We start from the raw sequence: 27,727 nt of genomic DNA on the forward strand, positions 1-27,727 counted from the left end.
GAGATTCCAAAAGGCAAAAGCCAAGAAAAACTGTATTTTGGCTTGTATTAACATTAACATTTGAAGCTGCTTCTTTCTTTTACTTGGTTAGACAGTAGGTTGATAGAATAATATCATTGATTTGATGATGGAATTTCTGACTCCTCAGGCAGTCTACTTTTGTATGAACCACTGCGCTAGAGTGAACTCGATGTACTGAGTATCTAATAAAGCCATTAACTTTTTTTTCTCTTTTTAATTTATTTTTTTTTTAAAGCAGAAAAATACTTGCATAATGTGTCAGTAAATTACTTTGAGGAAATATTCAATATTACAGGAAAACAGTAAGAGTTAAAATGAAATTAAAAGTGGAACAACTACAACATTTTTCAAGTGACAGTACAAAGCTTATTTTAATATTAAGCATCGTAGAATTATTCTAACATAAAAATTATCAATTAAACAGGAAGGACATATAAAAATAAACCTTTTCCTGGTTATAGTTTCTATATACAGTTAAGTTCTAAAAATAACCAAAGTAAATTTAATCAGATAATTTTTGGGGGCTTTCTGCCTCTGTGGTAAAGGGTAATATTTTCATACTCTTTTAGTGATATCTGTAAAGATAAACCTTTGTATGTGTTGAGTGAAGGAAGATTTTTAAGAACTTTTCATGTGTTTATCTAGTTCTTACAGTATTTTTAGTAGTTTCAATAGGAAATTTAGGTGTCTCATGTTAGCCAATATCCTAAAACATAACTGCTAGAAAAATCTGGCAGAATTTGGCTCTTAAATAATTTGGAAAAATGACAGTGTATTGAAATACTTTGAAGTAGGGTTCTCAAACTGAGAAAGACCACAGGTTATGTAGCCGAGATGTGGTTACCACTTACCTACAGTTTATGAAGAAAAAACTTTAGATTTCCTTTCGTGCCTATATTTGGTATCTGCCTGTGTGTGTAGTGGATATATTTATATGTATTGCTCCCACGAATAGAAAGTGCTTCCATTATTATTGTGATAAGGAGGGAGGCACTAAGCTAGTTAGCTTAGTACACTTGCTTTGTTGTGTTTTACATAGACTTTTAAAGTCCTCTAACCTTCACAGTGCCTCTGTGTGAACAGCACCTCAAAGGAGGTGAGATAAATCCTTTGCTGGTAAACTTCCATCTAGTTAGAAGCAGCAATGTGGTTTCTGGAGAAATTCTGAGTTTGCTTAGAAGTTCTGATGAGAAATGGACCTTGGTAGTCCCACAAATTTCTATCTGCTAGATTCAAGAACTTTAACATCTTCAGACATTTTTCACCCCCAGTCTCCCTGTTCCTGCATCAGTGCAAATAGCCAGAGTGATGGTAGCTGAAGTCCTGGTGCCTTCCCAGGGGGTCTTCAGGGGATTCCACTAGCAGACAGGTATGTCTCTATGGTGGTTTTCTCAGACATGAGCTGGCCATGTTTAGGCATATTTTCACAAGTGCAGTAAAATATGTACTATCCTTCAGCCTGCCTGAGCAGCTGAATTTTGGAAACATTTTAAATAACTACAGGCAGTGCCATGAGCTGGATTTCCATTTCAAATTATGTCCTTTGATTACTTTTCATAGCTTCAAAATGAGCTTTTTTTTCCTAGATACCTGAAAAGCTCTGCTTAGCAAAGTGAATACCTTAACTACATGAGATGTTAGTGTCATGTCTGTGCCTTGGACACTAGAGATTCCTCTGGGAAAAAGACCTTGACTGTCGAATGAATTCTCTGATATCAAATTGGCAGGACTTGAATTTTAGCTTTTCTTTATAAAAACTAGATCTGTCCTGTGAGGAATTTCCGTTGTCTAACATGAGTTAAGCAAACATTTTTCTCAGTTGAGTTTTTAACCTCTACTTAACCTGCTGAGCTTGAAAAAACAGAAGTTGGGAGTTGCAAATAAAATGGGACTTTAAAATACCTGCACCTGGACTTGCCGGGGTTGTTAATTTGTAGCAAATGTGGATCAGCTGGAAGAGGGAGGGGAAAGTCTTTGTGGATTAGATGTAGAATTCATTTGGTAAATTGGACTCCCAGAAGCTGCTCAGGAGACTTGGTAAGCACTTGTTATCCTTTTCTAAACAGAACCTCCCAAATCTTAAACAATATTTTCCAGCTTAATTTGATAAAGGAGTTGAAAAAATAATTCCTAAAAATATTTTTGTATTTTTTTGCATTAAAAGGTAGATTTTTCCCTACCTAGTGGTTCACATTAACTTGTAGTCAAAAAGCAACATTCTACTTGGTTTCAAATCAGCAATAGTTGCAATGACTGCCAAAGCCTGTGTCAGAGAGAAGGCTAGAAGGTTAGCAGTGGAAAATTCTGATCAGTGTTCATTTATAAGTGTGCTTCTTTGGGGATTTACTGCTGACTTTTGTGGATTTTTGGGTGCAGAGTATTGGTGAACCAGTTTGTTGATTTTACCATGATTCTGCCTAAGTTCATCATCAGAAGTATAACAGAGTATGGTGAAACCAAGGCTTTGGTTTTAATCCTTAATTATTTTATTTTTTGGGTTTTATCAATAATGATACAGAGCTGCTTTTTTGTAGCTGGGTGATATGCTATTCCTATATGGCAGCTAAAATAGCCTCTCAGAAGCTATATAAATTCTGTCATGTACAAGGTTTAGCATGTAAGTCTACTGCTAGATGTGCTCTAGCAACATCTTGGCGTGGTTATTGCAAACTGAGTTAGAGAATCTTCGTCTGCTCTATCCCATACAAAAGAGACCCTTAATGCTTCTAACCTTCAAGTTGTGTCAGACTATACAAAGCAAGCTAGCAACTGACATGTTTATTTTTGTTAGCCCACTTCTCAAAAAACCCCACATTGTTTCATTGATTATTGTATAGAAGCTTCTGAGTTTTAATTGCTAGAAGAAGAGAAAATGGATGTGTATGTATTTGCTAAAACCACTAATTGAATTTTTAGGAATTGTATTTTTATTTGTGCTCTACACAATCAGATGGTGAAGCAGAATTTCGGAAGCCTGGCAAGAGTGCTCATAAAACTGATATTCATGACCCTGCTACTGTTACGCTGTAACTAGAAATGTAGAGAATGTTAAATATGGTTTTTACGTAGCCTTCAATGTTTTCTACTCCAGTGTAATCTTTGCTGTTATTCACTTCAGCATAGCAAAAAGGAAGCAGGATTTCTACATAATCACACAAGAATTGCTTTTCTCTTTCTGCCATTTTCAACCTCTAAAATACAGGGAAAGACAGCTTTTCAGAGAACCAAAGAGACCAGGAGCTTTCCACTGACTACTGCAAAATGGCATTAACAATTCTGTCCTCTTTGCTGTTCTTACTGAGCGAGGTGTCTCAGCTTAGGTGAAGTAGAAATACAGCTCAGACTTACCTCAGAGCACAGCTGATTTCAGACACTTCACCATGCTGGCTTGATTGCTGTCTGGCAGAAGACCTCAAACTAGACTATATCTATATACATAGCCAGTGCTTCACTGTGTTACCTGTCCTCTACTACAGCACAGTCACCAAATATTATCTGTTTTTTGCAGAAGTTGGCTCATGTAGATACTTTCAATTTCCAAGTACTGGGCAAGATTCTGCCATTGTACCTGGAGGCCTGTCAGCTTATGGAGGTGTAACAGAATATGGACTGTTGTCTTTCAGAAAAGTATAAAAGTAAATTTAAATCTAATCCCTTCTCCACTGCAGGAGAATTATTTTATCTCCCTCAGGGTGATCTTATGATCATCAGATGTATAATATCATGATTTTGAAATGTAACAGGATTGTTGGTTGAGGCTTTGCATTTCTGTGAGATAATGAGAAATATCAACTGGCAAGTTTCAAAGGAAAAAAGCTCATTCTTAGTAGCACTGAAAACTCCTCATAGTCTAGGACATCTAAAAACTAACATTTTTCTGCAGCCACATTTCATATTGCCACATTTATAATTTCTGTAGAGTTTCTATGTAAAAAGGAGACATCTGCTTCTGATCGATTAAATGCTGCTCGGCATGCGTTCGTTTGATATGTTATTGAATCAAGCTCTTACTCTTCCCTGCCTCTTTCCATTAGTTTTTAAACTCAAAATGCTGCATATCAGGATTATCATGAGAAGAATGCCTGAGTAGGATGCAGGTGTAACACCGTGTCTTCCTTGCGCTTGAAGGAAGAACAGCTTTCCTGGTCTTAAAATCCTTATTTCTGTTCATCAGTTACAGGAAAATGTATGAAAACAATATTATTATCCCAGTGTGAATTTTTTAACAGGAGTCTATGAGTTTTGTCAGATCCTACAATTTGTTGTACATGTGAATATACCCCAGGATTTTCAACAGTATAAGATGAAATCTCTACAATTAAAATGGGAGTGATCCAGAAAAGTTATGACACTGGCTGGACTTTTTCCCTTGTTCTTTATAATATTGCCCATTTCTCCTTGATTGTTCTCTGAACTTTTTGGTTATTTTTATGTCTTCTAGATTTTATTTATTGTGTAGCTTCTTCTTGTTTCTTTTTTTGTTAGCTATATCTGTTGTCTGTACTCTTTTCAAGATTTTCCTTCCATTTCCTCTCTCTGTTTTCTCAGCTATATCTGCAAATGTTTTGAATTGTGTTGTGAGTGATCTGCATAGTTACAGCTGTATTCACTGATGTCTGTTAACTGTACAAAAACTAGAGTAGATCCAGAAGTCCCAAACCAGTTAATTACTGAATCAGCCTTGGGAAGAATATCTTCAGCAGTGCTGTCAAGCATAGGACCAACCTACAGCAACAGTAGTACCACCTGATTGACATAATTGTGCTGTGAGCAATTAATTAGTACATGGATATTTGCTGTTCATTGTGACCACCAGTTTCAGAGCTGTTGGCTTGATCTTTGCCTAAATTATGATCACATTTCTGCATTTGGGAGAAAAAGCACTGCTACATTCAGTCAGTTTTTAGTTGTTTCATCCCTAGAGTGTGATGAACTTAGCAAAATAAGCAGTTTGATTACTAGCAGCAATACACAGTTGGAGTCATGTTTTGACTGCACTTTGAATCTGGTATTTCAACAGAGTTGGACTGAAAGAGGGTGAGCACAGGAAATAAAGGAGGCTATAATATGTGACAGTGGCCACAATTTCTTAACTTACAGATTTTATTTGATGAACAAATTGTATTTTCAATCACAATGGTTAGACTGGCCTTAAAATTCTTTATACCGGATGAACATGAAAGTTTAGCCAGTTTCTATTGAGGGGTACTAAATTTACAGCAGTCTATCATTAGTTTTCCATGTACTGAAAACTCATTGAGTTAATCTGAGATCATTTACGTTGCTGTTTTTATCTCAACATTGTAGACTAAGTATCGACTTGATGTTTTACTATGCATTTTATTTAAAAACATTTTACATTATCCATTTAACTATCATAAGCATAAAACAGGGTAGAGAACAAGTACGATGCTGAACTAAATATGGCTCTTTCCTGACCCTCTGTTATTAGTCTCCAATTCTAGCATGTTTTTCTTTACAACTGATTGATTCAGCTCCATCTTACCAATTTTGTCAAACCAGAATGCTTGTCACGTGTCTCTCTCCTGGGTATTCATTTACATGTCTTTTGGCTAAAGTCTTTACAGTCTTGTTACCTCTCATTTTTTAGTGGTTGCTATGATTTTCAGACTTACACACCTAAAATTTTCAAGCAGGGGAAAGAATGAGGCCACACAGCAGAAGATTATCCAGAAATCCTTCAGGTATTTGAAAAACCTGTTCTGTCTCCTTTCTAATTTATAGCTTTGGTAGCTTCCTGCTCTGTTTCTGCACAAAAGAAATACTGAGTTTTATTTCAGACCAGAAAAAATACTTCAGCTGTTTTGGCTAAAAACCAAACATCAACACGATTTTTTCTATCTCATATTTGTTGAGCAGTACCTCTGTACTCTCAGCATGGGCCAAGACCTGCTCTTTCCAGTATAGGTTTAAGTCGTTCTTGAAGAAGTAGTAATACCATGCTACATATGAGAAGTTCTGGAAATCTCGTAGTTGTGTCATTTTGGGGGTTATTTTCAGATATGGCAGCATGCTGCAATCATCATAATGAATGCAAATATAATTAGGCTCAGATGGAAGCTCTGTGCAGGCATGTGAAACCTGAAGGGAAAAATTGGTATGTGTTAGTTTAAGTTCAGAATTACACAGTAGGGTGTGTTTGGTGCAGCTAGTAAGAAATACCACGTATTTTTCCCTGATCACTTGTTGCTCAAAAACCACAATCCATGAGGACATCAACAGTTGTTTATACTTGCCTTTAAATGCCATTAAATGGGCTTTGGATAAAATCTCTCAGGACTTTTTTCATTGGCAGAAGCTCAGTTGCAAAATATCAATGAGATATACATGACATAAATATGCATGAGAAAAATACATTCTTACAGAACTGTGACCTTTCTGTTACTGCAGCCATGTGTGATGAGGAACCACAGTGCTGTGCAGTGCCATCCTCTTATTAAATCTGCCAATTTTTTCTCTGTGTACAGATGCATGTGAGTGTAAATCACAGCTGGCCTTAATTAAAGTGCAGAACATTTTTGCTCAAAACAGCATATTTAAGAGGTTTGTTTTTTTTTTTTTTCTCTTGCTGCTTCTCCCTTCTGTTATTGAGGAAATTTTAATCACTTGATCAAACGAATTTAGTCTAAATCTGGCCTGACTCTGTCACCCTCTGTAGCTCCATAGTGCAACCACAGATTCCATGTTCTGCAGCCGTATGGACCTGATCTGTCAAGGTTTCTAATAAGCATTGAGCAGCCCAACAAACTTTATTGAAATGTGATGGAATAGCTACATAGGCCAAACACTGGCACAGAAGGGTCAGAAGCCATTTCCCAAGGATGAAGAGGAGTAAGTTTAGAGTGGCAGGAACAGTTATAACTTTGCATGCTTCCACCATTTTACCCCTGCTGTGGGTTCTGGAAAATTGTCAAAAATAAAATCCTGGTCAAAATGCCCCTTGCCTTCCCAGGACCTTTATAAAGCTCAGCTGAGCTGCACATCCACTTCATAAATGATTAAACTTTTAGGCTCTGTTTGTGGCCAAGACCAGTTCTGAGTACTAAGCCTAAACGAGTGATTTTCATAGAATCATTAAGGTTGGAAGAGACCTTAGAGATCATCAAGTCCCAACCCCCCTGCCATGAGCAGGGAACCCTACCACTAGACCAGCTTGCACAAAACCCCATCCAACCTGGCCTTAAAAACCTCCAGGGATAGGGCATCAACAACCCCCTGAGCAACCCATTCCAGTTCCTCACCACCCTTATAGTGAAGAATTTCTTCCTAATATCTAACATAAATCTCCCCTCTCTCAGTTTAAAACCATGATCCCTTGTCCTATCACTATCTTCTCTGATGAAAAGCCCCTCCCCAGCTTTCCTGGGGTCCCTTTCAGGTACTGGAAGGCTGCTATAAGGTCCCCCCAGAGTCTTCTCCAGGCTGAACAGCCCCAACTCTCTTAGCCCGTCTTCATAGCAGAGGTGCTCCAGGCCTTTGATCATCTTGGTGGCCCTTCTCTGAACCCTCTCCAACAGCTCCATGTCTTTCCTGTTCTGAGGGCTCCAGAGTTGCTGGCAGTACTCCAGGTGAGGTCTCACCAGAGCAGAGTAGATGGGCAGAATCCCCTCCCTGGCCCTGCAGGCCACACTTCTTTGGATGCAGCCCAGGACGCAGTTGCTCTCTGGGCTCCAGCACACACTGGCGGCTCATGTTGAGCTTCTCATCTACTACCACCCCCAAGTCCTCCTCCTCAGGACTGCTCTCCAGCCTGTATTGGTGTCTGGGGTTACACTGACCCAGGTGCAGGACTTTGCACTTGGCCTTGTTGAACTTCATGAGGCTGGCACTGGCCCACCTCTCCAGCCTGTCAGGGTCCCTCTGGATGGCCTCCCTTCCCTCTTGGGTGTCAACCACACCACACAGCTTGGTATCATCAGCAAATTTGCTGAGGATACAATCAGTCCCACTGTCCATGTCTCCAAGAAATATGTTAAACAGCACTGGTCCCAATACTGACCCCTGAGGGACACCACTTGTCACTTGCCTCCATTTGGACATTGAGCCATTGACCACAACTCCCTGGGTGCAGCCATCCAGCCAATCTCTTATCCACTGAGTGGTCCATCTGTCAAATCCATGCTTTGTCAGTTTGGCGACCAGGATGTCATGTGGGACAGTGTCAAATGCCTTGCACAAATCCAGGTAGGTGACATCAGTTGCTCTGCCACCATCCACCATCTCTTAGCCTTGTTGTAGAAGGCCACCAGATTGGTCAAGCATGACTTGCCCTTAGTGAAGCCATGTTGGCCGTCAGCAATCACCTCTTTATTTTCCACGTGCCTTAGCAGACTTTCCAGGAGGATCTGCTCCATGACCTTGCCAGGTACAGAGGGGAGACTGACTGGCCTGTAGTTCCCTGGGTCTTCTTTTTCCCCTTTTAAAAAATGTTCCCTTTTTTCCAATCAGCGGGAACCTCACCAGACTTTCAATCACAGTCTGCATTGACTTCATTCAGAACTGTAGGTGTTTACTTCCTCTGACAACCAGATGGTAGCTGTCTGAGGCAGGCCACCAAATTCAGCAATTGCTGCTGAAAAAGTTAGCCTGCAATGACTTGTTCTAGGTAGGAAGCCAGTGCAGAGTGATGAATAAATGCTAGAACCTCTTACTGGATCACTGTTCTTCCTACACAGGGCATATGGAAGGGGAAAGCAAATGGCAGGATAGTTAGTAAGAACTTGCATGTAAAAAATGCCTTGTTTGTCAGATGATCTTAAAAAGGTATTTGTGGATACATGGCTGTTCTGAGCTATGAATAAGGATATTACTGTATAAAAATCAAGCCCGTAAATTAAAATTTTGTCATTGCCCTTGTCTAATGGTCTTTCCATCAACATTTATATTCTTATTTTTTCAGGATAAATATATTCTGTACTTGACTTGTTTGCAGCAAGTGAGTGGCAATATTTTTATATTTGAAAGTGTTACTAAAGCTTTATGTTCTCCTGTGTAAAAAGCAGTTGAATTGTATGAGTGTGTGCATTAATTGCATTATGCATTTATATGTATGCACACACAGAGAGTCTTCCTGTGTCAGAGCTACTAGATTTCTGCTGTAGCTGCTCTCCCAGGGAGGTTTGTTTCCTAGGCCTGCAGTGCACTCCCACAGCCTCTGTCACCTGCACTGTGGTACATGCCAAATAAAAGTGGTGGGGTTTGTGCAGGTTGCTTTGTACTTCCCTTGTTCCTCTTCCTTTTTCTTAGCTCCCCTTTCTGTTATTCCACTGCTCCTGTGGGCCTCCACATGTTCTTCCACTTAACTGCTGGTCTTTATTCATTTGCACCTTTTAATTAGGCTTTGTTATGTTTTGTGTTCTATTCAGAAATAGGGATCAGGCTGCACCTTGCCTTGTTTTGCTGATAATATTGGTCTGTCTGTACTGTGAGTTACAGTCTTCCCTTTTGACCCGACAGCTGAGGGAAGAAACTAATTTTGTTCTGTGAAATGAGGAATTCCAGAAAGAGTGTTTGGGATCTTCACTGTGAACACAGCTCTGTCCTTGGCACTCTGTGAGCAGTACAACAGAGCTGAAAAGATCCCTGGTCTTCAGACATGCCTGCTGGCCTGTCAGGGTCTTGAAAGTGTCACTTCTTGGAGCACTGAGAACTAATAGCATGGAGCAGAAGGAGGGAAACAAGAAGAAAATACCTACTGGCACATAATGGCCTATTTCAGGTCAGGCTTCAAGCTTCTCGGAAATATTTTTTTCTTCACAGATATTTTTTGCTACAAATTCTTAAAAAACCAAAAAAGTAGTTGTGTTATTTATCTGTCTTTCAAGCATAGCACAGTCAGTGCTGAATACTTCACAACAAGTTTGACCTAAATTCTGAGGGAAGACCCACTATGTTCTCTGTTCTGCTAAGTTGTAGGGTTGCAGCAAATTCTGGGGAAGAAAGCACCAATTCTTGAACTTGCTTCTGAAGAGTCATATACAGACAGTATCTGCATTGCTATGGAATTTGGTTTTAAATGTACCTACCCAAATCTTCATTAGCATTGTACAACATTGTGTTACGTAAATCTGCATAATTCTGTAAAGGTTTGTCTGAACATTAAAGTTATTCCAAATTTAAAACAGGATGGATTTGAAGTAGAGAATAATTTTTCAGTGTCTAAGGTTTTAGTTTAGAATAGCCTCAAACTTGCATGCTTCTTTACAGTGCAAAATAGCCTTAGCCCTGATAATTAATTTTATTGTCAAGAGATGGATGACAAATATAACCATCTTTCAAAAAGCGGTTCTCATTTTCAGATGGGACATTGTGGAAGCTAGTTTTAGTTTATATGAAAAGTGTATTTGCTTGATTCTTGTTAATTAAAGAATAGTTAATGGGACTGTTATTAAAAGATTTAATTTAATATGGCATTCATAATTAGCAAATGCGCCTTGAAAAATTATACACTCCAAACTATAAAAACAAATGCTCAGCCTTTGGCTGCTGCAGTGAAAATGTGGTTTGACTAGCTGATAAATAGGCTAGTGCAGTTATATATTTCAAAGACCCCAAACAGTGAATTTTAAACTTCTGTCTCTTCTCTAATACACCTATTTCAAGATCTCCATGAACCTATCAAATCCATATGTGTGTATTAAAGATAACAGGAGTTGCTTTCTTTTTGCAGCATCAAGGAGCAATTATCTAATGCAAGTAAACTGCTGTAAGAAAAAAAATGCATTTTAACTTTGATTAGTTTAGACTTTCTTGATATATTTCATTATTTGGAATCACAGAAAAAGCCTAGTTTGGAAGGGGCCTCCGGAGGTCATCCAGTCAATCTTTCTCATTAGAGCACAGCCTTAGATTAGGTTAACCAGGGTCCTGCCAAGCCAAGTAAGTCTGGAATAGTTTCTAATGCGGAGATTTCTACCACCTCTCTAAGTGACCTGCACCAGTGTTTAGTTCTTCTCATGATGAAGGATGTCTTTCTTGTATCTGGACAGAATTTCTAATGAAGCAACTTGTGTCTCTTGCCTTTTGTCCTTGTGAAAAGAGTACATACACCTTCTCCATAACTGCCTTTGACATCATTAAACCCACCCTGAGCCTTCTCTCCTTGAAACTTCTCTTCCTTAACTATCATCAGTTCCTTCACCACATTTTTTGTTCTTCCCAGTTGTAATTTTTTTTTGGCATCCGTAACATTCTGGTTCCTTGACTATGTGCTTCATGAAGAAAATATTTGTTTCATCCACAGTTTTGGAACAATTTAAAGAAATAAATTACAATTTAATAGAAAATTCAAATAATGTCCAATTCAATTAAACAATTTAATATTCAATGCAATTCAATTCAAGTTTGCCTTCCAGAAAATTTCAGATATGGAAGAACTTTCCTCCTTAGTTCCATCTCAGTTTTGAACTTGAGATCTGTATTATATGTATGTAAAGGTATGGAACCTCTTAGAGAAAGCAAAAAAAACCCAAACAACCCGACAAACAACAATATAGACAAGAAGCAAATACTTTCAGTCCCTTGAAATTCTGACATGGTTATAAAAGAAAAAGAAAATCTTGGAGCAGGGTATTGTTGCAACAGAAATTGCAGAGGTAGTAAGAGTTTGCCATCTGGCAAGACCCCCAGACCAGATGGATCCGCTAATGACTTTTATAAAGCATTTCAACAGACCCTGCCAGAACACGACTGGCATCTTTAATTATCCTAAATTAACAGACTTCTAGCCTTGGATGCTAGATTCAGAATTGTTGATCTTGGGAAGAAAAAGGAAATGTTCCATGAAATCTTTTCTTCCTAATAGACCTTTTTATTAATAAAGTGTAATGTTAAAATATTACCTAAAGTTCACTAGTTCATCTTAAATGGATTGTTTGCTTTAAAGAAGTGTGTATCAAGGCACTTCTGTTGAAGATGTCTTGCAAACACATCAGAGTGCTTTTGGAATTCCCAGTTAGCTTTGCATACACAAAAGCATTCAGCTGCTCAGAAGAGCAGCCTGCCAGGAATCCCCTTGCTTTCTTTGCCTTCCCTGGAAGGTAGGGAACATGCACTTCCAGAGCAGTTCATCTCTGCCTCGTACCATACATGTGCACCTGCTCCTGGTGCTGTTCCCACAGAGCGAAGGCACGTGCAGCAGTGGCTGCCACCACCGTCACCAACCTGTACCAGCAGCAAGACCTGCTGCTTTTCTCCTTTCCATTTCCACCCAAACACTTCAGCCAGAGAGCCTCTCCCTTTGCCTACAAAACTGGAAAGCAAGGGGAAATTTTCTGGGGAAATTTCTTCTGCCCATGCGCTTTCATCTCATGGGACTATGTCCTGGTCAGTGAGGGTGCTGTGGCTGCCCTTGGTTTCCAGCTCATCTTTCCCCATGGAGCAACCCTGCTCTCACTGCTCATGGGTAGTAAGCCTTTGCTGGTGTCATTTCTATAGTGCACTGACGGGAAAAGCACAGAAGTTACGTGAATTACATTTAAGAGGAGTACTGATTATTTTCAGTTGTAAGTCTTGATTTTATTTTTCCTGCTTGATTTATTGTTATTAGGTATGGGACTGTTAGGTATTTTCAATACCGAGGTCTGCAAGTATACGTACCCTGCCAAGAGTGATCAAACTCTGGTGGATGGGCAGAGCAAGGGAGTATGGACTCAGGGAGGTAACCTTGTGTGGTAGGGGGTGTGAGACTGAAGAAATTACTGACTTGCTCAGAAGGGCAAGTCTTCAGTGGTCCAGTCATTTGCTTTATTCAAACAGCTCTGATGTACACAAAGGTATCTCAGATCCCTGCAGACCTGTTGCCTGTGACTTGCAGAAAATTATCTGGTTGCATAATAAAGACCTGTGTTTCTAGATATTCTTCCTGTTGGAAGGAATAGGAAGTATATCCCTAATAATTTTTTTCTACACCATAAATTGCTGTTGTTGAATACCTAATCTATTTTAATCCTATTTTCATATCTGATTATCACAGTATTTCAGTGTTTTCCAGTGGCATATATAGTGATGTGGTATCATTGAAGTGCTTTAGATATAGGGTAGGATGTGTGCTTGGAAGGGTTGAGCAAAGGCACCCAATGCTTCAAAACACAAGCAATGAAGTTTTGCTAATTTTAAAAGGCAGGAAGGGCATAGAACTTGTGCCAGCAGGAAATCTTACCATCTAAGCCCATACAGCAGGTATGTTATATTATTGCACGTAAAATTTTTATATTTTGATACACAACAAACATGTAAATAATATGCAGGTATCCAATGGTAACGAATATTTGTTATTGAAGTTGGACTCAATTTCCTTACTTTGTAACCCACTGTCTGTCTGCCGAAAATAAACACTTGGTTATCTAACAGCCAGACTGAACGTAGGCAGATACAGTGCATTATAAAGGCTCTTAGGGGGAGATGAATGTCCTTAGCGGCTCTGAAAAATCAGACTACTTATTTAGGTGCCAAAAATTGATATTAGTTCCAAATTTTAGCTCACCCGCTAGTTGACTTTGTGTGCCAGAACGGATAAACCACATAACAGATATCTTCAGTACAGGCATATTTATGTTGAAGGAAATGTGTTCTTGTTCTTAACCTTATATCCAGGAATGGAAATGCTAAATGTAAAATAGGAAGTTCTGGTATGTGAAAACTGAGCTACAGAAAGCAATGGTAGATGTAATTAAGCTGCAGTTCTGTTCAAGCAGTGAGATAGGTTAGCACAATTAATCTTTTCCATCTGGTTCTTACCATGAAAGAAAAGTATTCTAACTTAATTGTAGGTATCACCACTTAAATGTGATGGAGTCATCCTGTTTTCCCCTCATAGATTTAGAATTTAAGTGAGCTAGTTACCACACAGCATAATGCAGAATCCAAGCCTATTTAAGGGTAGAAGGAACAAGCAAGTGCAGGAGCAGATAAAACAGTTTTACTGGGCATTATGCTAAAATTGGTCTTTTTACATGAATTATTCTTTAACCTGAAAATGATTGCATACATATGTTTGAGAAATTTCCGTAAGTTTTTGTTTTTTAATTAATTATTCTTAGTAATTATTGTTATCAGCTCCTGGGGTAGAAGAAATATTCAGCTTCCTTGAGCCATCTGTTGAAAATAATCCATTTATTCATAGGACGTTTCTTTATTCAACTGTAGCTCACTTACTCAGACATTGTTCAAATTTGCTTCCTGGATAACACTGTAAACTCGTCTTTGTATTCATATTACCTCAGGGAGGGTTTTTTATTATTAACATCCCCAAGCTAGATTTTCAAACTAGATCCTCTGGGTTTTGTCAAAGATAATGCCTCAAGGGTTAAAGGGCAACTTGACAATAGCTCACAATAGCTGCAAAGAGCAGCTTCTGGTACCATGTCACTACTGATCACCTGCATTCCTCTTGTTAATGTGGGATGAAGTTTGCTAAATGGTGGCATTTGTCTCTCGTGTTACAGTGAAAATCTGTTCTGTGTGATGAGCAGAACACAAGTTTTATTTTTTTTTTAAATGATGCTACTGCTTGGTTCCAGAAAATGTTTGACATCTGAGAGAAATTCTCCCAACACAACAAAATAGACATAAATACTAGTGTTCAAGGGGTGAGAAAGTAGAATAGTGTGGGTTGTCTGGTGGAGATTTTAATATCTGAAGGATTATGAACAGAAATACGTTTTGATTCTGCTAATAAAGCCCACATTACAATGCAGCTTGCAGCAATGTATCTCTGCACAAATACTACAGAGAATAAAAAAAGCTGAGTATTTAAAAAATGTACCCCAAAAAATTGTTTAAAGCAAGTCTTCTGAATGTTAATCAGTGAATACCAGTTTTTGAAACATGGGCACCTTTCTTGCATTTACGTAGTAAAAATATGGCTTGATGTGACTTTTTTTTTTTTTTTTGGTGCAAAATACAGTTTTTTAATTGGCTTTTAGACTAAATTAGGTAAACTAATAAAGGCACAGTAAATTTCACCTCTTCTTAGGCACCAGTAACTGAAAGTGGATTTTAAAATACATATGTAATTGTTCTTCAACAAGGTGGAACAATTTATTTCACTCTCTCTTCTGAGGTGACTATCTTTAAACATGTAAAGACGAGAGGATTTCTTGCATGTATTTTTCATATTGAAAAAGTATCCATTATTCAGACACTGGTCCATTTTGCAGAATATTTGAGCTGATGGGTAAAAGAGGAATCAACTGTAGAAAGTCCACTGACTTTATGAAGCAAAGAACAACTAAGATAAAAGCTTGTGCATTAATTCAGCTTATCAGTCAAAGGTATTAAAAAGTTCTCTGGTTGTTTTCCTTCAATTTTCTAGTTAAAAGTATTATTACATAATTTTATCCTGTGCTTGCAATGTCGGTCTCAGTTAAATATTTTTTTAAGTAAATAATGGGATAGACTGAGTTTTGAAGACAGCTGACACATTCATTCTAATAAATCAAAAGAAGCTGAAGTTCTTGAGAACTAAGAAAAAGGTTGATGTTATAGTTTGTTTTTCACATTTTATGCCATTTTACTGCTTCAGAAAGTGTATTATAACTTCAACTGTGTTTTATTTCAGCCTTGCAGTTCACCCAGATAAAACTTTAGTAGCTACAGGGCAGGTTGGGAAGGATCCTTACATTTGCATCTGGGATTCCTACCGTGTACAGACTGTGTCTGTTCTTAAGGATGCCCATACACATGGAGTTGCCTGCTTGGCTTTTGATTCAGATGGCCAGGTTTGTATATCTCCTTTTTCTGTGTTTTGAATTTAGTCTGATTTCTGATTCTAGAAGATACACCCATGAAAGTATTTTGTGTTTAGATGGCTATATGGCTGTAGTACTGGAACTCCTATTACAATTATATTTTTAATGCAAGGACTGCAAATACAGCTCTTTCAAAGATGTTTTTGAGATGAAAACCACAGGCTAGCATTCAAGTCCAGTAGAGGCTTTGGGTGTTGGGCAAATCTCCATAGTAGAAATGGTCCCTTGTGGCTCAAATGTAATAGCTTCATCACATATTTGTCACCTGCTGTTCAGAGAGATCAGTTCTTGACAAAGCCTGCACAATCCTGCAGCTTTTTTGGCAGAGGGACTGCAATAATCTCCCTGCTAGGGGATTCTTACTGGCTGGGCTGCACAGTCCATTTAATTGAATAATGGGGTTAGGACACTGAGTGTGTGGTTTTGTATGATGTGATTAGATTATATGTGATTAGATTATATGATAATTTGAGACAAAATTTTAAACACAAGTAAATGGTGGGCTAGTCGCAACTAAACACATTGATTATTATTTTTCCTTGGAGGCAAACTATTAAAAACATTCTGTTGTTAATGAAGTAGGAGGAAAATAGATCTACAGTTTATATGAACATGAGAAATATTTCACATTCATAGCTTTATAAATATCTATCTGTGCAGTGTTGTGATTATTGATGTCCAAATGTGCTTTCTGATGTAACAGTGTGGTCATAATTTATAACTGGCTGCTAAAAAGTTTTTAGGAATGCTTAGATTAGCTGAAACCTGGATTCTTTCACAGCTTCCTACTGTTTCTTGTATTTGTTTGTGTATCTCAGAATTGCATCTCAGTAGGGCAGAACTGCCTTTAGATGATTTTCTTAAAATCACGTGCTAGATGGTTAGCTTCTTGTTGAGAAGTGTTTTATCACCCCATGCCTAGATACTCTTCCACTGACTGCACAGGGCTTTTATTATGCCTTTTATTATTTCTGAGATCAGAACTCACCAGACAATGCATAAAATGTATTCTCACATGAAACAAAAGCACTTTTTATATTGTGCATTATCTTGTGTATATTCAGTTTAAAGATTAGTCTGAAATAAGACACCAACGTGAGCAATTGCCTTTAACATGTTTACAACGCATTGGGTAACTTGAATTACTAACAGCACTATAGATTATATTTCCCCTATAGAAGTCAGAGCTAGGTTTCTTTTTTTAACCTAGTTTTCAACCAGCTCCCTCCAGTTTTCTTAAAGTAAGGCCATTTCCTCTGAAACCTCCTGTACCAATTCTAATTAAAAGAAAAGGTATGCCTGGGACTTGTGGAATAAAGAAAAATCAGATGAGAAAACGCTCAAATCAATGGAATAAAATTTCTGGTGTTATAATGTTTTATAAGATATTGTTCACTCAGATATATCTGTTCTTAAATTTATCTTTTTAAACTTTAAATAAGTTATGGATAAACTTTTTTTTTTTAAATCTATTTAAATATCTGGTGGGAATAAAGCCTCACCAAAGAGCCCAGTCAGAACAAGTTAAAGGTTGGAGGCCCTTCTGAAAATCCTGCTGAGCACCATGCTGTAATTAAAAAGTGAACTTACTGCTGGGTTGACCTTGCAGAGAGACCCTGCATTCTCATTTTGGGAAGTGCTGGACAAATGGCAGTTTATTCTGGAAATAAAAATTTGCACAGAACGCTTTTATATCTGGAGAAAGACCAATGCTGGAAAACATAAATAATGTGGATAATGTATTAACTTTTGCTGCTCTTTTTGGCTTTGCAGAAGAAGTTGCTGTGCTGAGCAAAAATTAAAGGGCATGGTAAAAAGACTTTTGAGTATTTGGAATTCAGAGCAGCTGGCAGTTCCTGTTTATTTAGTCAGCATCCCCAGAGGAGCTGGCGTCTTGTGATAGCACAGAGTAGTCCTTGCATACATTGGTTGCACCTTCCTTCTGATGCATATCTTTCATTCTTTCATATTGAATGTCTGTTAATAGCCAGGAAAGATTTGTATTTTAGTCCCAAACCACAAATAAATTCAACAGTCACAGTACTGATACAAAAAGAAATGTATTATTTTCTTTGCTAACTCTGTCAGCTGTCCACTTCCTAAATAAAAGCAGGCTGAGGAAAAGCCTGGGGAGTTGTACTTCTGTACCTGAGGACCCCCATGAGATCAGCTTGGCTTCCTCCCACTCCACTGTGCCTATCTTCTTGCTCAAAGGGCATCTGCTGAGTGGGTGCTGCACAGCTCCAGGATGTGAAGGCTCAATGCAGGGACACTGGTCATCTGTATTTTAGCCAAGTTAATTAGCTCTTCTGTTAGGAACTCCAGGGCGTCCATTTCAGGCATTCAGCTGAATTAGTTCTGAAATATTCCTCCCCACTGGACTTCAGCTGACACTGCCCAGAGACAGCAGAGTTGTCTCTGTAGTGCTTCCCTGGCATAATTTAGTACAAACTGGGTAATAGAAAGTAAACAGGATTTGTTATCTTCTGTAATACATGGAGAAGATCAAGACACAGCTTAAATCAGGGAATAGCTTATATGCTTCCTTTATTTTATGCACCTAAATATAGTTTTAAATTTGGAGACAAATATATTTTGAGTAAATTTCCTGTTTTTCACATTATCTATAATTAATACATTATTTCAAAAGTACTGATGGGGGCTGAATATCTTGAAGAATTGTTGCTGTTTAAGAATACCTACTTTAGTTCATTTCTTTTCTATGACCAAAAGATGATATTTGGTGGGAGGGAAGCTCGCTTGCTCAGATGTTTAATGAAGAGCTGTCAGTTTGCCTGTTGTTGAATCAGGAATTAACTGCAGCTTCTCCTTAAAAGTATGAACATCTACCCTCCAAAGAATTACCTACAGATCTAATGTCTTTTATAGTGAAGTATTTCACCAATACTATATGGTTCAATATCTATTAAGTTATTTTAGAAGAATTTTTGTCTGCTTTCTAAATATTAAAAAAAAAAAAAAGGGGTGAGGAGGGCACTGCCATAATACCTACATGCATTTCTAAATCTGGCATTAGGTTGCAGTAGGCTCCTTTAGCCAGATCTTCCACATCTTTATGGGTTTAAAAATAATTGGTTTATTATGTGCATAAACTATTTGGCAGGTATTTTCTTCTGCTAGTTCTGTGAATTCTCTGAACAGAATTCTGTCAAATTCTCTTCCAGAAGAAAGACTAAAAATGTGTTTCAACAAAAAAGAAAATTCAGGATTTATCACTTTTCTGCCAGCAGAAGATCCTCCTCGGTAGACCTGCTAGAAGAAAATAGAAAATATTTCCTAATTTCCCCTTTCACTCTATTTTCACTGTCCATCTACCTCTCTAATGGCTATTTCCTGACTGGTAGTTACAGTTCAGGTCTGATGTTGTTCACATCATGAATCTAAAAGATACTGTGAGTGTTGCCATGGTTTCCATGGTGAAGAAAACAGTATAAAAGAGGTGAGAAAAAACTGGAATCAGTGAAGGTTCCATGAATCACAGAATCTCAGAATCATAGGGGTTGGAAGGGACCTTGAAAGCTCATCTAGTCCAACCCCCCTGACAGAGCAGGATCACCTAGAGTACATGAAAATATCTTGTGTTTTGATCTGTACATCCAGACCCGTGGGTGGGTGTACATTGCTCAAGGGCAAATAAAACTAGTCCTTCCTCAAAATACATATTTCTTTGTTGGTGACTGGCAGGAGCATGTTTCTTCTTTCCCATATTAGATTTTCTTTGTCCTTCGTTATGTATGTCTGATACTCAAGTACATTGTCCTGGATTAAATGCAGATATTCAGTACACATCTGAGATGGAACCCGATTTTTTAAAAGCACATCTACCTGTAGAACCCCAGATTCTGAACCAACCTTTATCTCCCATTTTCAAGACTCACATATGGAATCTTCAAGCAGATGTAATATATCAAAATCATAATCAAGTCTTCTGACTTCTTGGTGTCTTGCAAGTTCCTGCCACAGCTTTTCACACAGTTGGGTTTAACAAGACCTCAGGTGTTTTTATTGCAGTGAAAGACAATATAAAAGTAGCCAGGACTCAGAGGAACTTGTGGCATAAGTCCTGGGTATTTTTTTTATGTTTTGTTTTTTTCATGAGTACCATATGGCATAGTACATTTGCTGACAGGATATTACTTGGGTTATGCATTATTCACTAGGCAGAGCTGAGGTATTGCATTAGGCATAATGAATGCACCTTGTCAACTCCCATGACACCAACGTTTAAAAGCATATATTTCATTGCTCTAAAATAAAGGAACTGTAATGACTAAGAAGACAGTGAAGGGTTCATATGTACCTACTGCATTTAAACCAGAGGCTTTTGATAGTGGCTCTCTGAAGGAGGAAGATGGACACCGTTTTTACACTTAGAAATAGCATGAAAAGGCTTTTTATCCAGAGCACCTTGTCTCTGAATTATTTTGCTACAGAATGAAAACTGGAGCCTTCTTTGTGAATAATGATTTCTTCTCTTGGTTGTACAGTACTTGATAGCCTTACTGCCTTACTGTATTTTTTCTAATACAGATTTTCTGTTTTATTTTGCTATTTTTCTTTCTTGCATTGTTGCAATTTAAAAATATTAATATTATTAATTTTGTGGATAGTAATTTTAGTAATTTCATTTAATTTAGTGATTAATATTTTTAGTTATTTTAATTGGTGATTTGATATGCTAAGCTATGTAAAAGGCAATTATTAAAAGTATATAAAATTCTGATTCTAAAGCTCAACAAAATGAGCATAATAACCAAAACTGTATTTGGAAATCTTGAGAGCATTTATTTCCCATCCACTTTATTTATCAGATTAGTAAGTCAAAATGGTAAAAATGTGTGTGCCTGAAACAAGCACCTCAGATATTTAATTATAAGAAGTGTACTTGAGACTTTGGTAACTTGAAATTAATAACCTGACTTTTTAGAAATTATGAGATGCTTTCTCCAGTGAGTAAGTTAGTATGAATATCTCAGTGGTGTGTTGGCAAGGTAGTTCAAACACAGCCACATGTGGGAAAATCCATTTGTACGCATAATAATCTGATCTACAGTAAAGTGATTCTTGAGTTGATTTTCTGTTAACTGGATTACTATTGTTTTTCCTTAGCATTTAGCTTCAGTGGGACTGGATGCCAAAAATACAGTGTGTATTTGGGACTGGAAGAGAGGAAAACTACTGGCAACAGCTACAGGCCATTCAGACAGGGTAATTGTATGAAGGGTTTACTGAATTTTGTCTGGGAGTTACAAAAGGTTTTTTAAAATAAGCTTTGGTTATGTTAGGTTAACACAAAGATAACTTTGATTTTTCTACTTGGCTTTTGAAATACTGAACAAGTTATTTATTTCTTCTCATTGTGGCAGAGGTAGCACAAAGCACTGTTAATCAATGAGGCAAACGATGGATTCTGCAGCTGACTGTCTGGCAAGCCTAGGGAGGGAAATCTTTGTAATTAAGCACTGATTGGGATGATTCATGATTTATAGCACTTTATGTAAGATGTGAAATGCTAGCTCAGTGGATGAAGATAATGTTCTTTCTGAATATGTAAAAAAGACATACTACCCTGAGGGAAAGTTTCATTAGGTCCCTTTTATTTTTGCTTAAGACATTTACCTGTAGGAGAAATATAATTAGGATAAATATTCCTTTTATATCTATCAACTTCAAGTAAAGGATCATAATAACGTCAATACATAAGAGAGCTGAACAGGTCCAAGTTTAGAAAATTATTCAGAATAAAGAAATGTTCAAACAGGTTTAGCATAAGCAAAATACCTCCCCACCATATATAAGCACAAGAATACCTATGTTAAAATAAATTATGGACACATTCTGACAACTCTTCTATTACACATATTAGGATATGGTATGATATTGACAGTTGGACCTGATGACCTTAGAGTCTTTTCCGACCTTAATGATTCTATGATTTGATACTATAACATGTTAGAATGTTATAATTTTGAGGTATTATAATGTTTTACTACACACAGTGGAGTATTTGTGTATTCAAAGGAGCAGACTAAACCCTTCTCTTCGGTTTGCGTGTACATACAATCTGTCTGCATCTTATGTGTCATCTGAATAAATCTGTTACTTCATTTTTACTTACAGTGTTCCCAACACAGCAGGATCTTAGTCCTTACTTGAATTTCTCTTTCAGAACTGATTCACTTCCCAGTTACGTCAGTGGAAGTTTTGCTACTGACCTCAGTAGGTACAAGAACAGGTTCTGAATTAGCAGAAGACTCCAGGACAGGCAAGAAGTACTAAAATCTTAGTAGGCTTTCACAACCAGAAAAAGGAGAATTTGCACTGAAGATGGAGTGGGAAAGAATGCATATCTAATTAGGCTGCAAATTCTGATGATTTAATGTGCAGAAGTCATAAAGCATTTCTGAAAGTGGAATATCTTGTGTGTTCTAACAATATTTAAATAAAAGAGTACTTAAACTACTGTAAATTCTGGTGTTTATAAAGAAGATAGATATTTTGTTGGAAGGCCATGCTTCCTTGTGTATAAAATGAATGATGGGTCAGCTTAAGATAGTATGTTCCTGTAAGCTGATTAAAATTCTATTGTGATTTATACTTAACAGCTGAAGAGCTAAAAGCAGCAAGAAGAATCCCATTGTCTTCCTCTATAGAAATACATTTCCTGAAGTAACTAATGATTGTGGTAACCTCACTGGTCTTCAGCTTGGGCATTGTAAAAGTTGAATGCCAGCAGTAAAAACTCTAAAAATGACATATTGAAAATCTGGGCCAAAATACAAACTTCTTGTTTCCAAGTTGCACAGTATTTTTATTTGGCATAATCCCATAGTTGCTGAATATGCTGTAAGCTTGTCACTGAGGTCTTTTGGTAATCAGGTCAAACTAGACACTGTACTTTTTACCAAAAATAAAGATAAATCTACCTGTCTTCAATCGCTACATTTGAGGAATGTTAGCTCTAAACCATAATTCCCATTTTATTTGAGACAGTAAATATTGATTATTCAAAAGGTCTTGGAGCTGGAATAGATTGTATGAAGTATGAGGGCAGGAATAAGGTGTGTCGACAAGGAAGTCTGCATATTTGCTTTAATCTTTGTTTACATGGAGTTCCAAATTTACCTAAAAAACATTTCATTTTTAGTAGTACGTTACAACAGAAATTATGCCTAAAAATTGGTAAAAGCAAACTGAGCCTAGATGCAATTACTGTATAATTTAAAATATCAGGTTACTGTATTTCTTAACAGATATTTGATATTTCCTGGGATCAGTATCAACCAAATAGAATTGTCAGCTGTGGAGTAAAACACATAAAGGTAAATAGCTTTTATTGTTTTTTTGTTAAAAAGTAAATAAATGTCACAAAATAAATTTGTCCTCTTATACGATCAGGGCTTTATATATAAGAAAGTTCATGTTCTTCTTTAATCTGTGAACATTTTATCAGAATTTTTTGTTTGAAGCCAATTTAGACATTCAGCAGTGACTGAGGTGCAAATCTACTTAATAAGCAAAACGAGAAGATCATTTAGAGAAATTTTCATCATTATATACTTGCAATTTTTTGGTTCTTTGCCCTCTCCAATCCGTCTAAACTGTTTAAAAATTGTCTCAGCCCTTAGTGATTTCTCTCATCAAGCATCACAAAGGGTCACTGAACAGGTATAGGAAGAACTAAGTTAAAAGTATGAATTAAATTAACTCCTATTAGGCCTGTCAGGCTACCAGCTTTTGTAGGAATACCTGAGAGAAGGAATGCAAGACCTGCAGAAATGAACAGGTGAAAATTCTAGTGCCCTATTCTTTGCTCCCTCTAAGTCACCTTTTCTGGAGGTGCTTTAAATATGAACCTAGATATATATTGTACATTTAAGATAAAACACTCTCATGTCCGTGAAAAGCTTAGAAAGAAATCCTTCTGTTTGCCAATATTTCCTGCAGGTTGCTATTTTTCTCCTATCTCCTCAAAAGCATTTCTAACAGATGGCAATTACTTCACATGGGTGGGGTGGGAAGAGCTTTAACTAGAAGTTTAGGGAACCAGTTAATATCTCTAGTTCTGGTTACTAGGAAGCTTGTGCCCTTAAAACCACCACTGCTTTCAAACTGTGGGTGGTTTTGGCAGCAGTGATGCCATCTGTTGTATTCTGCAAGCTGTTTTCCAAAACCTGTCTTACTTTGGCACCTGTATTCTGCTTTAAATGGCCATAATTACTCTGAACATGCATAATACCAGGCAAAGTAAATACATGTAGATAGAGGCATGCCAAAAGAAGAAGAAGAAAAAAAAAATCTGTGGAAAGGATGTTCCCCTCCAGTGATGCTCTGACAGCAGTTTGTGTACTTGCTGTACATTATAAGGCTCTAGGAATGTGATAATTACTTTAACTTGCACGGAAGGAAAGGATCAGCTCTAAAGTCATTTACCCCTGTGAGGATTGGGACTATTCCTTGGGAAGAGTGCCATTTATTCCTTTTGCCTTTCAGTTCTATTGGCCCATTTGGCTGGACAGGTATCAGGAGTTGTGGTAAAGCCTAGGAACTAAGGAATTTCAGACTGAGCTTAGGATCCTCCTTCCACCCAATACCTAACACTACTGCCTGCTCTTCTGCCCTTCTGCAGCTAACCAGAAGTCAGGAGAGTGGATGCTTTACTCACAGAGTGAAAGCCCTGGGTGAAGTATTCCCACTGACTTCCCATGAATTGGCTTATGTTAAGAGACAAAGAGAAAAATTAATTGAATCAGAAATAGACAAGAATCTGAAATAAAAATCCTTGATCCAGGGATTTTCTGGAATTCCACTTGATAGGAATTTTATAGGAGTAAGTACAAAGAGAGACCTAAAAATTCAGCTTATAACTGTGAAAAGATGTAGACACATAAAGTGAGAATAAGACAGATATTGTGCATCAATGTCAGACACTTCAATGTTCCTGTTCAGTGTCTGAAGGCCTCTCTCCAGTGTGCAGTGGACCGCAGAGCATAGGTGCCTCAACTAGTAAAGACCTGAGCTGGCAAGTCTGTTCAAGGCTGTACTGCACCACACAGATTTATTGTTCTGTTTCTGCATGAGTCCAGAACATCCTAGTGCTGATAGGCCTGGATTTTTCCACACTTTTCTTACACACCTAATTTAAATTCACTTTGCCTTTCCATGAAGGTCTGATCCTTTAGAGGGACCTGAGTGCACTAATTATCCTCGCTGCTTGATAAAATTATGTCTATTAAAAAAAAAAAAAAAAGGGGGGGGGGGGCAAAAAGCCCCAAAGCAAAACTCTGAACTGATTCAAAAAGAGAGCTGTTTCACATACAAGTGTCTGCAGTCTCCATTGTACAGATAATTTCTCTGTAAATGTAACTATATTTAAGGGACATATCTCTCTCAGTGCACTGGAAAAGGGCAGAAATGTCTGCTCCAGGCACATTAATTTCTTTAAAAATATTTTGTTGCTTCAGAGCAGTAGTTATAATTTTAATTTTGCAGACAAGTGAAACGGGATGTTCCTGGCTTTAAAAAGTGGGCATTCACATTGGAAGATATCACCCAGCAAAACATGATAAAAGATTGTGAGATAATATGAAGGGGTAGTGTAGCAATAGTAAATCAGAGTTGTGCCTCACTTACTTAAACAGTTTGATAATTTTATTTTGTTTTCAGACTTACTACATTCTCTGGGGGTTTCCTTGGTAAGTGGGAACTTTTTGGAGTGATGGGCATTCTGATCCTACTACAGGAGTCATTTAAGTGTCTGTCCAGACACTGTTGTGTAAAGATGTATGTCTGAGATCTGCATGCTAGGATGGAAAAAGAGAAATTCTGCAGAATTTTTTCCTAATATGCCTTTTACTTTTCACAGTTTTGGACATTATGTGGAAATGCCCTGACAGCAAAGAGAGGAATATTTGGTAAAACAGGAGATCTCCAAACTATCCTTTGTTTAGCATGTGCAAAAGAAGATATCACGTACTCTGGTGCTTTAAATGGAGACATCTACGTCTGGAAAGGGCTAAACTTGGTCCGCACGATTCAAGGAGCACACAGTGTAAGTCGTGGTCTTAATGTCAATTTCTGAAATGAATGGTTCATGGAATTGGAAAACTTCTTGAAGGCTTATCTACAAAGATTTTCTTCTGTTTCAGGTCAGAAGAATGTCTAAGTCTGTTCCTCAATTAAGAACTTTAATGTAATCTTATACTTTGTTTACTTGTTGTCAACAGATGCTAGCTGCTCTAATTGACAGAACTGGTTATCTTTATAGCACTGATCTAACCAAGCAGACTAAATCTAAAGTGAAGTTTCTAAATCTGAAGTGAAGTTTCTAAATCTAAATTTTCACAGGTTGAGTAGCTTCAGTTATGATCAGTTTATTTAAGAATAACTGGTAACCAAATTGTCTTATTTTATAGAGAATTTTACCACCAAAATTCCCAATGCTGAAGTCTGACTCTTCACAAAAGTTTCAATGTGAACTAAACCTGTTTAATCTGTGAATTGTGCTCTGATCAAAGACAGTTTACTTCAGTTGGCTTCACAACATCCCCCCTAGTTTGGAACATTTATAATTACAGCGAGAAAAGGGAAAGCAGGGGACCTTGTTAGATTTCTAACCAGACTAATATAATAAATATATGCCTCTGTTTCTGCTGCAGTAAAGGCATAGCAGAATGTCCATGTCTTGTTTCAAATGTGTTTGGGAGCTACTCTTATTTTTAATATGATTGTGGGTAATGGCATTCCAGAATGGGTTTTTTGAAAGAAAAGAAATTAGTATTTTCCTTAGAAGAGCAAAATAAAATCTAACAGTTGTCACTACATTTTTCTTCTACAACATTCTTAGAAAGAGTACTGCAAACCCAACAGTTTTTTCTGACCTCCCAAAATTAGTTACGGTGGCAGTGTATCAAGATTTGGCGTAGCTCTTCAAATTAGATCTAAATGTTCAGGAGAGTAATTGTTATTTATAGAAGAATCCCAAATTTATGAAAGCAGTCAGACTGAAGTCAGTGGGATGTGTTACCTGCAGAAGTACTGTGTAATTGCCAGGTTATGGTTATGTGCAACTGCTATAACATGGAAATATCTTTAGCAAAAAATAAATCCCTATAGTATATTTGCAGAATTTTATTCAGATTAATTATAATTATTAAATGCAATCTCTTTCTGTATTATGTGTTCTTTTTCATCCTTATAAATTAGAGAGTTTGCCAATTTCTAATCTCTACACAATTAATTATTAGAAATATTAATTTATTAACACATTGAACAAGGCCACTTTGAAAACAGAGGTCTTCCCTTCATTTTATTAATTTCCATGCAGTGCAGCTTGTATCTTGACTGAGAGCTTTTCCTCTGAATACTGAATCAGCAGGCATTCCATGAGACATTCCAGTGTAGTACAGCACAGTCATCAATAATAAGGCTTTTTAAAAAATGAAGAGGAAGTTCAAACTGTAGTAGGAACATGTATTTCAACAAAGAGAATGAATTTGACACTCTTTCAGTTCCTGTCAGATTCCAAATGATGTCTGAACTGAATTCATGAAAGAATGTCTCAATCACCTCCGCACCTGTAAGAATATTTGTATTGCTTGTTTGCTTTTTTTTTTTTTTTTTTCTTCTGGATAACTCTTTATTTGAAGTGTTCCATTATTTATTAATAGTTCTTACAATAATATTAACTAAACCAAATGTAAAGTTCTGGAAATAGGCCGTGTCACTGCTATTTGTACAAGAATATTCTGCATAAATGACTAAAGTGGGAGCACTTGAAATAAAAGTATCTCCCTGTGTTTGCTGGTTTGCTTTCTGGATGGACAACATTTTGCTGCCTAGCAGTTTCTAGCCTTTAACAAGAGTCTGTTCAAAAACATTTGCCTTGTGTGTTTAAATCAATTGTAAAGAAGTTT

The 27,727-nt window shown here is 37.3% G+C and overlaps 1 protein-coding gene across 2 annotated transcripts in view; it reads left to right on the forward strand.

The window, feature by feature from the left end:
* The window catches only part of EML6 (EMAP like 6), a 114,872-nt gene that overhangs the window by 21,221 nt on the left and 65,924 nt on the right, over positions 1-27,727 (forward strand). For both annotated transcript variants that reach the window (XM_051616062.1, XM_051616064.1), the window contains exons 2-5: positions 15,602-15,761; positions 20,922-21,020; positions 23,066-23,134; positions 25,678-25,863. In XM_051616062.1, coding sequence (XP_051472022.1) covers positions 15,602-15,761; positions 20,922-21,020; positions 23,066-23,134; positions 25,678-25,863 — 514 coding nt within the window. The remainder of the gene's footprint in view (positions 1-15,601; positions 15,762-20,921; positions 21,021-23,065; positions 23,135-25,677; positions 25,864-27,727) is intronic.

The sequence above is a fragment of the Apus apus genome, chromosome 3 (genome assembly GCF_020740795.1).
Source record: "Apus apus isolate bApuApu2 chromosome 3, bApuApu2.pri.cur, whole genome shotgun sequence".
NCBI lineage: Eukaryota > Metazoa > Chordata > Aves > Apodiformes > Apodidae > Apus > Apus apus.